The 13,721-nt window shown below is 34.5% G+C and overlaps 1 protein-coding gene across 4 annotated transcripts in view; it reads left to right on the top strand.

The window, feature by feature from the left end:
• The window catches only part of LOC126864161 (putative phosphatidate phosphatase), a 61,830-nt gene that overhangs the window by 42,464 nt on the left and 5,645 nt on the right, over nucleotides 1-13,721 (top strand). Inside the window, exons 5-8 of one of the 4 annotated variants that reach the window (XM_050615188.1) lie at nucleotides 1,544-1,601; nucleotides 3,884-4,060; nucleotides 5,714-5,809; nucleotides 10,492-13,647. In XM_050615188.1, coding sequence (XP_050471145.1) covers nucleotides 1,544-1,601; nucleotides 3,884-4,060; nucleotides 5,714-5,809; nucleotides 10,492-10,554 — 394 coding nt within the window. In that variant the 3' untranslated portion in view covers nucleotides 10,555-13,647. Of the gene's footprint in view, nucleotides 1-1,543; nucleotides 1,602-3,883; nucleotides 4,061-5,713; nucleotides 6,244-10,491; nucleotides 13,648-13,721 lie in introns of those variants that run through there. The other 3 variants (XM_050615189.1, XM_050615186.1, XM_050615190.1) reach the window with 3 other exon arrangements.

Below are 13,721 nucleotides of genomic sequence, written 5' to 3'. Positions count from 1 at the left end.
CCGCCGAATCTTTACGATCCACGCTTCGGGGTACGCGTTGCTCGATTGTAATCGCCACGGAACACGCCCTGGAATTAATCCTGATAAAATTAATAGGGTCCTATTACCAAACGCGTGTACTGCCTGGAACAGCAGGCTCTTCTTCTGCTTTTGTTGTACATGTGTCGCTGTATTATATTTATAAAATTGATGTATTATATTATAAGCATAATAACTGGCTTGTAACCTCTTTTCGATTCAATTGCCATCGCTTAAGGTTCCGCGAACTTCTCCATCCTTTCTTTGTAGAAACTTGGCTGGTTGAACGTATCGGAGTATTACAACGCGTTCTGCAAGTAATTGTGATAACATAGACCGCGAATTTTTATGCATTTGTGCGAAATTTAAAGGTACAAGAGCGCGCACAATGCGTATAACAGTAGCCGTTATGATATTTGGACAATGAAACGAATTTCTATTTACCTTGCATTTCTTTAAAAGGAATTTTAATTCGCCTAAGTATCCGCGCTCCAATGATAAATTTGGTAATTATATAATAAATGGATCTCATCAGCAAATGAGTGTACTGGCTTGGTTAGACTCTTTTTGTGTTTTTATTATCTTGGCTATCGATATATCGTATTTATAACATTGGCGTATTATATTGTGACCAATAACGCGATCTTTGTTAGACTAAATCGACGTCATACAAACTTCCGCGAACTTTTCAATCTTTTCTTTATTTCTATCGTATTAGGTATTTTTATTATATATATTCCCAGAATTGATGTATTATATTATAATCAACAACGTGCTTTCTGTTAAGGATCGATTAATAATATTAAAAATACAAACTTATCAATCCTTTCTTGTCTTTTAATTAATTGGTCAAACATATTAATATACCTCGCGAGCACACTGCTAATGTTTATGCAGTTTTTATGGGAAATTTCAATGTACAGAACTTCGTGGAATGTACGTAATTGCACGAAAGTCTGTGTATAAATATGCGGAGTAAATTCACAGAAATATGTGTTTGTAAATATATAAAGTTGCAGGAACATCCGCGATCTATTTATGAGTAGTACAGTTTTTCTGTAGCTTTTCTTTGAGCAAAGAAAAATTTTTTTATGGGAAAGTTCAATGTACAGAACTTCGTGGAATGTACATAGTGTACGAAAGTCTGTGTATAAATATGCGGAGCAAATTCACAGAAATATGTGTTTATAAATATATAAAGCTGCAGGAACATCAGCGATCTATTTATGAGTAGTACAGTTTTTCTGTAGCTTTTCTTTGAGCAAAGAAAAATTTTTTTATGGGAAACTTCAATGTACAGAACTTCGTGGAATGTACGTAATGTACGAAAGTCTGTGTATAAATATGCGGAGTAAATTCATAGAAATATGTGTTTATAAATATATAAAGCTGCAGGAATATCCGCGATCTATTTATGAGTAGTACAGTTTTTCTATAGCTTTTCTTTGAGCAAAGAAAAATTTTGATAGGAACAACGTATGAAATTTATTTGACACGGTATAATTTATAACGTTGATCGTTTCAGATTATCCTTTCCCTCAGGACACTCGTCATTCTCGGCCTACACGATGATCTACCTCGCGGTAAGTTCCTCCTTTTCGTTCGTCTTTTCTTCGAATTTATGATTATGTACGATCGCCTGATTCCGTTATCGATTCATTTTTTTATTTTTTCTACGATGAGAAATTTGAATGGCAGCAACGGGATATCTGTTTAATGGTTTGGAATTTTTATCTTCTTTCTCAAAGTCGAATGGTAATTACTCATTTTCTGTTATTTTCTAAGTTGGAAGTAAAAAGAATCGATCCCAAGCTCACTGTGATTTTTTACATTATGGTGCTTGATGATTTTTATAATTACGCGTACTCGTTAGATATGTAAATTTTCGTAAATTAAAACGTAGAATTATTTTCATTAAACGTTATGTGTTTGGAAAAAGAAAATAGTACGCGTAGTTTTATTTTGACCAAAGTTTCGTGTTTTGCTTGCAACGTTAGTTTCACGCAGTGAAAATATCGTTATGTACATTATCGATCTAAAATATTATTCTTATCTTGTATTATCTGTTCCGTGATTCGTATTAATTGTCAATTAAACAGATAACGGATGAGATTTAACGCTTATCAAATTCTTTAAATTTCTTTAAATACAAAATATACACGACAGAAACCATCGATCGAAATTAAAAATCGTATTTAAACAGATGGAGCGAATAAAATTCACATTCTTGTTAATTACGTTCAGCGTTTACTTTCCAAGCTGGTTGCAAGTTACAGGGTATGATATAAGATTCTTTTACTTTGTCATGAGCAAAATTATGAAATGCTTATTTAACGTTTGTGTCGTTCTCTATATCTGAAGCGAAGAACTCAGAGAAATAAATGAGTACCATAACGTAAGTGTGTAAAATGACTACTTTTGTTATTTCTTTACACGCGTGTATCATTATGATATCAAGCATTACGTAACGTGCGTAAAAAATCCACCTTATATGACGTCTTTGTGCATATTTATTCCCTTTTTAATTTCAACATCATTGGCATACAGAACGTTTATTATTACGTTAACGCGCCTGTAATTTTTCAATTACTTTTACGAGAATTTAACCAAATGATTATGTATATCGATGGTCACTTGGTATCGACCGTTAACTAACGATAATTGTTTTACGAAGAAGCTGCAATTTACATAATTTAAAGATATAATTCGAAGCTATCGTAATTTTCGTTAAATAGAATTCTATATATTTTTATCTTTCCGGCGTTCTTACGATTTTTTTACTCGAAAACAATTTATATGATAATAGATCGACAAAAGTTCGAAAAAAATTACGAATACATGAATATAAATGACGAGTGGAAAACGGAAAATCGACAATTATTTTCAGTTCGTTGTGTTTCTTTTTTGAGAATAACGACGCTACTGTCACCGCTCGTTTCAACTGCTGTCCGTCGTTTATGCAGCATCCAATCGTCTATCCTCTTCACTCTCTTTATTTGCAGCGACGAATAACCATACAACGTTGTTTATCCTGAAATATTCCCAATAATCTCTTTCGAGACGTTTCCGTCGATGCCCCTTTCCAGCTTTTCTCTGCAAGATCAACAATCGAAAATCAACAGTCTCGTGAATTCCATTCACGGATCAACATCGTGCGAACTATCGTTTGATCGATGGTACTTTCCATCTTTTTCCTCTTTCGCAAGATCAACGATCGAAAATCAACAATCTTGTAAATTCCATCTACAAATCGACATTATTTGAACAATCATTCACATGTCCTAACATTTGTACGTAAATTTACACGATATTCTCTCTTGTCAAGTGTTAAATTCATACTTCCAACAGCCTTTGTAACGTATTTCTCAGATTCAGATTTAGAAAAAGTTTACACAAATATCCCGACGATCGGTACCTTCGACTAACGGAAAACCGAACGAAAAAACTAACAGTTTTACCGTGGAATTTCTTGGCACTGGACGCGCGTCATCTCCCGTTAGATATTTTCTTACAACGTCGAACATCTTTTTCCATTGTAATTAGCTTGGAACCGAAGAGGAAAATTGAGATACGAAAATACGAGACTGACGGTAGAGTTAAATTCGCTGCTGAAAAGATTGACGTACGCGTGACACACGATTGGCTAATTTCACACTTTCGAAAAACCACGTTTCATCATCGCCAACCTACTGTGCTTCGCCTTTATCTCGCAGATTGCATCGCACACACCTTTTACTTTCTCTGCTTTTTTACAGCGTTGACAATACCACGTTACGAGGACAAAAAACGTTCCATTTCCATAATAACTCTTTCGATGGTGTGTGCAATTTCTCTATGTTTGTTTTGTTTCTATGGTGTTCTATAGCTGTACTTACAATTAAGGATGACATGGAAGGGTAGCAAGCTGTTGAAACACTTCCTGCAACTTCTGTGTATACTTATGGCCTGGTTCACGGCATTGTCACGAGTTTCTGATTATAAACATCACTGGAGCGATGTTCTGGCCGGCTCGACCCTTGGTACCATCGTGGCACTAGTCGTGGTGAGTATTATTCTCCTTAACTATCCCATTGTGCGATCATAAATTACACGCGATCGTGAATATGAAATATACGATGTATCGAGTTCGAACTTTTACGACCTCCGTTGGCCGTATTCGCTCGTGGAAACTAATCGGCAATACCGAGACGCTCTGCGTACATACGATGCAGCTCTAATTCATCTGCATTCTATTTATTCGAGGGAAATTTCACTGGGTCAGCCTGTGCGCGAAAACCACAGCAGAGAAACGCGAATACGTATCCGTTGATTTTTCTATTTTAACGTCGCTTCGCGATTAGGAAGCCGATAATTTTAACGCGGTATAATTGGAAACGAAAAGAACGTTTTACGTTTTAACGTTGTTATATTACGACCAGCAATATTTTGATCGTTTCGAAGAGGATGCGAAAATGTACGTTTAACAATCCAAAATCAAATATAGGGACAATTTTGGTAATAGAAGATCGATCGATATCGAACATCGAAATTTAAAACAGCTTCCCTGTGTAAAACAGAAAATGTGATTTATTTCGTTGTATGATATCACGTGCTAGAAAATGAACAAATCGTGGATTATCGTGTTTGCAGCCGTGTGATCTATATATGTGACATATGCGAGCCTCCCAGAAGCGAAATTGATCGACTCTATTTTCTGTCAATTTCCTCAATTTCACCTGCACCGTTAACGTCCAATTTAAAAACGAAGAGAAACAAAAAGAAAAGAAAAGAAAGTAAAATAGCGTTTGCTAAATTAAGGAACAGCGAAGTCTCGTGCAATGTTTTAACATCTTCCACGTTTTAATATTACGACGAGCAATATTTTGATCGTTTCAAAGAGGATGCGAAAATGTACGTTTAACAATCCAAAATCAAATATAGAGACAATTTTGGTAATAGAAGATCGATCGATATCGAACATCGAAATTTAAAACAGCTTCCCTGTGTAAAACAGAAAATGTGATTTATTTCGTTGTATGATATCACGTACTAAAAAATGAACAAATCGTGGATTATCGTGTTTGCAGCCGTGTGATCTACAGGGTGGTTGGTAACTGATGGTACAAGCGGAAAGGGGGTGATTCTACGCGAAAAAAGAAGTCGAAAATATAGAATAAAAATTTTGTTTTTAATTTTTCCATCGAGACAACGATCTACAGTGAGATCCGTTATAACGAGACGCGATAAAGTGCAGGCGTACCGAGCCAAAATTCAAAGTCGATTTTCTCGAAAACGAAGCCTCGAACGAAAAATTGTTATTCTATATTTTCGACTTCTTTTTTCGCGTAGAATCACCCCCTCCGCTTGTACCACCAGTTACCAACCACCCTGTATATATGTGACATATGCGAGCCTCCCAGAAGCGAAATTGATCGACTCTATTTTCTGTCAATTTCCTCAATTTCACCTGCACGATTAACGTCTAATTCAAAAACGAAGAGAAACAAAAAGAAAAGAAAAGAAAGTACTTCCGCAAGTTCACGGACAAACTTGAAAAATAGCGTTTGGTAAATTTCAAAGACAAGTGACATCGTCGCTTTCTTTCGCTTTTCAATTTACCGAGTTGATCGATAGTGGCCTTTGAACGTCTCGCGTAATTCCCGGACAAATACACGGCTAATAATAATCAGTCGATCTTGGAATGATTTTTTTGCAGGCGAACTGCGTGGCGAACCTGTTCAAAGATCGGAGTCGTTGCTCGATGGATGAGAAACGCCGTGCAGCCGATTACGAAACAGGGGGCGGTACACAGGTGAATAATGGCTCTACTAATCGCAACTGTTGACCTAACGAGCTAGCTCTTCGCTTGCTGACCACACCAAGACCGTGACTCGTCTTCTAATTGTCTCTGGGGAGCTAGTCTGGTCTCAGGGAACAAAAGCACATGCTACTGGCCGCCTGAAGTCGAGTTATACGAAAAACATACGGTGTCCGAATGTTGGTGTCGCGAATTTTATTGTTCGACAGCGAAACTGCCTTACGCGCTGCTGGGGACCCTTCATCATCCGCCCACCTTCTCGGCGATTCTTCTAGACGTAGCCTGTTTCAACATGATCCATCATAATCATCATAATCATCATCGGCTGGTGTTCCATGCTGATCGTATTCCAATTAAAAAGAAAAGAAAAACAAAGAGAAAGGAGCAAAAAGCAGCAATATTTCATGGGATGGAACGGATTATTTGACGTACGAATTTCTCTTTTTCATACTAATGCTTCGCGACGAAGCTTCTTTTATCAACGTTCTCTACTTTCCATCGAGCTTCTGTGGTCAGTTTTAATACAAACTCTCATCTTTTATTACATGTCCCAAGTGTCCCTTTAACGATGCAATCGATAAGCAAGCGATTCTACGTGGAAGAACAAGTGGAAAGTGCAAAGTAACATCTTCTCGCATGATGACGATGATGATTCGTTACCGTGAAAACGAAATTCGGAAGTTTATCAATTATCAATTAAACACGTGGAAACTCTGTTCTCGCGAAAACGAGGCCGGATCGATTTTATTCGAACATTTTTCGCTCGTTTCCGCGCGTAACGATACAACGATCTGCCATCGATCGTTTATTCGTATTTATCGGTAATTAGCTAAGCTCGTATATCGGCACGTTCTGAAATTCCATTCTATCGAAAACGAAGCGTCGTGTAAATAAATTTCGTTCTATATCGTCGACTTATTTCTTCCACGTAGAATCATCCCCTTGCCGATTCTATCATGGTTACCGGGACAACCTGTATTTCGTTTCTTTTTTTCTTTTTTCCTACTTTTCTCTTTTGGTGGAAGCGAAGAGCGAACTATACATATATTATATGTGTCTTGTCGATGTCCTAGCTTTGTTGAAGGGACGTTCGTGTTATCGATACGTCGTCGTTATCCCTTATTTCGTCCAAATTATCCGTTCAAGGAAGATCTAGCACAGGTCTGGTTCTTGTTATTTTATGTCTATTTTAGATGGCGATGTTTCTCTTTATTTTTTAGCCGATTTTATCGACGAGTAACCGAATTATTGCTTATACGTATAATTCGTTGTTGGCGCAATGATAGGCAAATATCGTTAATCTCTTATCGATAGTCGCGTTTAATGCGAGAATTTTTGTACAGGCAATGCAACCGTGTTTGTAGTTTCAGCGAAGATGTATTTATTTCTTGTTGAACGTTATTTATTTATAGACAGGGAGAAAGAGTAAGCGAGCAAATATTTTTCCCTTGATTGTAGAGGATATATTGCTCGTTGTTCGCGAGAAGGCACGCTATATTTTTTAATTGGAGAGCAGAGCAGGCAAACGCGGTGTTAACGTTCATTTTTATTCTTGTACTATATTTTCGTAGATATTCTTGTTGGTATCTGGTGCTCTTGATCCTACTTACGCTAAAGTTGTTTAACTTTAAAAAAAACGTACTACATATGCTAAGATACGAAAGGCGATTTTATTTTCTTCTTCTTTCTTTTTTCTTTTTTTTTTTTTTTTGCGCTTAATTAGTCTCGAATTTCTTGAAAAGGTCGCAGAGGTAGCAAAATTTTCAGTATTGACCATTTTTTATCCTACACGTATACTATATTATAGTATGTCATTGAAGATGCACGATGAAGCACGCAAATATCATTCGTTGCTTGTTGGACGATTATGGTACGTATTGTTAGGTTTGCAAGTTTATCGTAGATTTAAATATAGATAATTGAGCGGCTCAGACGGAAAATGGTACAAGTGAGATACATAGAAATAAATTTCTATATAGAAAAGTCTGTATGCGTCGAACAATTTCAACAAATTATCTTACACAAAGTAACACAATTGTTTTTGCATTTTATTATACGACTAATATATGTATAAGCTACTAAGAGGCAGAAGAACGATAGAAAGAAATAACTAAAAGTACAGATACGTTTAGCAAATTCGCAACTTAAATAATTCTATCGTTGTTAAGAAAGAAAAGGATACGCTTGTACCGCTTTTCCATCGAGTCTGCTGATTCTTCGTTCAATGTGATCGTTTACGAATACATTTGCACAATATTATCTTAAGAATATGTTTAAAAAGAAAACATAGAAAAAAAAAAGATATCTGTAAAGAAAGATCTCCGATAGCGTGAAGAGATTCGCGTTTATTCGAATCTCCGGTTCCCCGCGAAAGCAATGGAATCTGTTATAATAGCAAATATATGATGCAATAATAAGTGGACTGTTCGTTACGAACGTTTAATGCAAAGTATTACAGTAAAGATGGTTAGTTAAATAAAAGGAAGGAGCAAGTAAGCGAATTAGTAATAAAAATTAGACAAACTCCACGGAGCTATGTATAATCCTATTTGAATTTACAATTGTAGATCGTAAAACCATTTCGAATCTGTATACATTTCTAGATTATGAAAGTATAGGTTCTTAAATATTATACAGTAGACGTACGTGTTTTAGAGGACGAGAGGAAAGAGTTGGAAAAAGCAGAAAAGTTGAGAGACGACCCTCTCGTCCATTGATTTTCTATTCAAACTTTTTACGTAATTCGGATAGCCGACGTACTAGGTATGCGTGCTAACGTCTCTAAATCATTTTCGATATAATTATACCGATAGTACCTATATCGTACGATTTACGTATGATGTACGCGTACTAACGTATGCATGGTGCTTTGAAGCTTCACAAGGCGAGCCACGTAAACCGTTACAACAGCCAAATATCTTTCACCGTTTCATTCGATGGAACGAGATATTATGAAACTATAGGTTGGACAATTTATTTAAAAACGTATCGAAAAATAACAGACAGGCGAACGAGAAGCGAACCTCTTCGAATATTTCGGGTTTCTCGCGAAACAAAGTATCACCAGACTGCAGCGTGTGCCAATCTCTTTTACAAGAAACGACGTTAGAATACTGCATAGGTAAAAATAAGAAAAGAATGTCTTAATATGTCTAAATAAAGAATGTCTAAATATGGACTCTTAAATGGTTTATTGAATACAGAATGTTAAAGAGGACTCGAGGAAAATCCATTTAGGAAAGGTTTTTAAAAAAGTTAAGAAACAGAAGAGACGATCCTTAATATTCAAGGTCTACCCTATATGTGTATAAAAGAATCGTATGTACAGTGATATGAAAGTTTCAACGCGATAGTTTGATTTGTAATAATTGCGTGACTCGCCTTGTGTAGAAGTAGAACCGTGATGTTCTACTATACGGCATTGCTGTATCATCAACTGGAAGTATTGTGTACCTGTACACTGTTGTAGTAGACAAAACCGTGTACGTTTATATGTTAAGATAGAAATCTTTATTTATTTTATAAAGGATATATATATATATACATCGTATATATATCGTATATTCGATTCGTTAACGAAAAGGATGTCAGAAAGAGACCAATAAGTGATATTTCAATTACTGTCTTCACCCATGGCCACTACTTTGCTAACTATAGCGACACTATCACGATAATCGAAAGCAAAGATTCTTCGGAGCAAATCTCTCCCTCTCTCTTCATTTTTCTTTTCATTTCAAGTAAAAAATCTTGTGTAAATGCATTATTCGTTCAGGTTTTCGTCATTCCTTTCTAAATCGAATCGTTGTATTAAGATAAAATTTGTGCTCGATGCATCCGGAAAATTCCTAGCAAAATATCCGAGTTTCGTATGCAGTCTCGATCGAACTAGATGAATCGTTAAACGAATTACTATTTCCTTCGCAGCATTTGCTTTTCTCTAATCTATTTTTCAGACAACCAATCGCAAAGCAACGTGATTGTTCTTAATCGAGACGATCATCCTCGTACGTCTTTAAAATTATTTTGCTCTCGAAGACAACGCTGTTGCCTTTTTTGCTGGAATTGCAGATGTATAGGGTTGTCCGTTGGTAACTTTACGAACAGCCTAACGTGTATAATACTCTCATAAGCGATAGCTTTCATCCGCAAATAATACCGCAATCGTAGCTTCTAATAACGCACTCCTACGAATTAATTACCAAGAATATTATCGCTTCATGTTCCTCTCAGACTTATTTCAGATACTATTAATGATTACTTACAATCAACCGTATGTATAACGTAACAATGCTTACGCGCGCATTAAACGGAAAAATATGGAATTGCTCTGCGTTTGCAGACCGTATCATACTAATCCAACGAACTTTCAGTGTCGCTTTTTACCACTTTTATCTATATATTTTAAAACTTAAGATCAGTCGTACGTAGTTTATAGATACGATGACCATATTCTCTGAGAGAAAATAATTTGCCTTGTAAGCTAATAATAATAATTTGCAAGCTTTGTTCCATCATATTTCCAAGCCGATTCGTGTCTGTGGTAGGAGTCTACGTATTGTAGAATTCGTATCATTTTTATCTGGCTCGATATCATTGGAACAAACTTTCGGTTTAAATCTGTAAATGCTTTGGAACAATGAGAAAATAGAAATAGATAATTGATGTGGTCTTTACAGGAAACTACATTTACGTTAAACGGAACGCTGCTAAATAGAAAAGAGTTCTCCGTAATGTTGTAAAAATGAAAAACGAGATGGTGGATTTTTTTTTTTGGGAGAGATAAATAAACGAAGAGAGGAGCTACTCGAATTACAAAACTGATCTTTACGATCAACGATCGTCGCTGTACTTTGTTTAAAACTTAAAATTAAGAGACAATGTCAGAGGAATTTCTGCGAGTTTCGTCCGTGCAGCTAAGCATTACGAAACTTCGTTCTGTCTGAAATGAAAAGTATTCGATTAAAATAGGAAACATAATTAAGAAACGATAGTAAGAGAGATCCAGGAGGAGTGACACAAGATTTTTTACGTGCAGTACATTCCCAATTTATCAATGAAACAAATGTAACGCTATACTCTTTCGACACCTTTTAGATTTAGCGTATTATCTTCCTTCTCGAATCGAAAAATCGACGACGAAGTATGTGGTTTGTTTCTTTTTTTTCTTCTTTTTTTTTCTTTCATACATCTGCAGCCAAGCTCGAAAACATTGTCGGAATTGACCGATATGTAAATTATTGTATCGTTCGAAACGTGCTACTGTATTCTGATTTACGATTAGAATAACGAAGCACTCTCCTTGTTATTCGTATGAACGGTTAATTTTATGTCTGCGTTAAGATATAAGTCGAGTGTATTATAATATCTTTAACATATTATATGTGTATATAAATATGTTATATTTTAATGTCTTATTGACCGTTGATCTTGTTCCTATGATTGTATTTCGCAATTGAAATTCGTGCGAATGACGCGCGTGACAAATATATTCTACTCTTTTTTTTTTCTTTTTTCAAAAATATCAAATTAATAATATAAAACACACCTTTGCCTTTTGTTGAGTTGTTGGCAATTGACATAGTCTGTACGTTGCTTAAAAAAAGAAATAATATTGATTCCTTAAGGTGAGCTGATAAAGGGTGTGACGAAGGATATTTATATATTTTGAAGGAAACGAGACATTTTTTAATACATGTTTTTAAATATTTTAACATTACGATGTTAAAATTATTATGAACTTGTATTGTAAATATATGTATAACGTAATTTAATTGCAAGAGTTATTTTTCTTTTTTTCAGTAGATTTTATTTTAGGTATGTAATCTCGTGTGAACTTTTATTTATAATTTTTCGTACTCGAAGCAAACGACGATGAAAAATTTAGAAACAGTTGATAAGCAATAATCGTGAATTGACATAAGTATATATCACTATGAAATAATATTTCAAAATATATTTCATTAATCTTTGTATTCTTTCAACGTGTTCTCGAAAATGAGTTTCCCTTTCTATATGCCCACATTTGTTCAATTTCTTTTTACGCGTCTTTTACATTTATTGTGTGTATCGATACGTCATTAAATGACGTTCGAGTATTTTGTAATCAAGAAACGAATTGTTTATATGTAGTGTAGTTATACGACGATAAAGATATAACTACGTTCAAATGCGAATAAAATTCACGAGAAACATGATTCATGGGATAAGTTAGATTAGATAATTTATGAATACTTTTACATTCTACCGTACTTCCAACTTCGAACTATAAAATGTAATAGAAAATAAAAATTTACGAACAAGGGGTGGTATATTGTATTTTTTAATTGTTAAATTTCTATTGTTATACATAGATAATTTTATTATTAACGTTATTAGATTATTAGTATTAACTAAGCGATCTTCTGATAATTACGATAACTTTATCATGGAAAATTAAGATTAAATTACGATTACCGTTGATGAAACAAGCTCAAAACAATTAAATGGAATTGGTAAAATATTTATAGATATTAATATGCTCGTGGAAAATATTTTACGAACATTCCAAACCACGAGAAATCAAATAAAATGTTTCTACTTAATAAAATACCAGCATCTTAATTGCTGTAATGCAAATTGGCGGTCAATAAGATGTTAATTGTTAAATATAAAATACGATCGATTTCGTTAGACGATAATTTAAAAAAAAAATAGAAAACTCTAAAGAGAAGACGATAAGCCTTAATTTCACAATGTGTCTTTCATATTCTTTAAATATTAGAGAAAATAAAAACAAGCAAAAAGAAAAAAATAACGCGAAGTAAGTTGAATCGATTGTTAAGGGGCTACATAAATCCAGGAAATTATCAATTTCTTTTCATATCTTTTGTATCTTCAAGCCTGTCAAATATTTAAGCGCTTTAAACGTTTTACCGTGAAGCGATTACTGTCAAAAGCGATACCAAAAGTATTAAAATAATCTGCGAATTGTTGCATCGGCAAATAATACTTTTGCAATAATAATAATAATATTTTTGCAAAACTTGCACGACTGTAAAACCTAAATATCCACTATTTTGAACAATGAGCATTTTTCTTGAAAATTACATTTCCTTGGATCGGAAACATGTTGAAAGATACGTAGTTCTTAATTTCCTAAAGATAAGTAGCTCCTTAATTTGTTAACTGGGCAAAGACGAGTTAACTGGTCGCTGGCATTAGTAATATTTTGTACTTAATAATTCATTTATCTCCTCCTTCTTTATCTCATAATTACTCTGATATTAAAGATAATAAATATATTAATCCATTTACATTTGCATAGAATTCGATCGTAGGATTAATTCGTCTTTCATTAATTATTTAAAAAATCGTCCAGTTAACGAGTTAAAACGACTGAGTTGAATATTACTAGCAGTATAAACTATGTCTAACGCGATTTATCGGATTTGCACGATGGATCATGTTCCCTGTGCTCGTTCATACAGACGAAGGGATCGTTAATCGTTGCTTAAAGAGTTTCGTATTTATTCTAGGGCAAGTCTCCTGCTATTACTTCGAGCAAAAATGTAAACAAGGGGTTTACGATATACAACGCAATAACATTGATTAAAAAGAAAAAATTGTAACACGTGTACCGTTTTATTGTGATATCATGGTCATTAAATTCTGCACAGATCGAGAATGTATACACCAGATCGAAGTAATAAGTTCGCTCATCTTTCGATGAAATAATATCGAAATTTCGATCGCTGTGATAACAAAGATATTAATAATTCTAAGTTTTATTCGATGAAAGTAACCGTTGGCATTGGTATATAACGTCTAATAAATAAAATATAAAAAGTGATGGATACTGTTGAAAAGTTTATTTGAAACGATAAAGCGTCATTGTATCGTAATAATTCTAAGTTCTATTCGATTAACA

The sequence above is a fragment of the Bombus huntii genome, chromosome 3 (assembly GCF_024542735.1).
Source record: "Bombus huntii isolate Logan2020A chromosome 3, iyBomHunt1.1, whole genome shotgun sequence".
Lineage (NCBI taxonomy): Eukaryota > Metazoa > Arthropoda > Insecta > Hymenoptera > Apidae > Bombus > Bombus huntii.
Note: the sequence above shows the minus strand (reverse complement) of the source record. Positions and strands in the feature narration are given on the sequence as shown.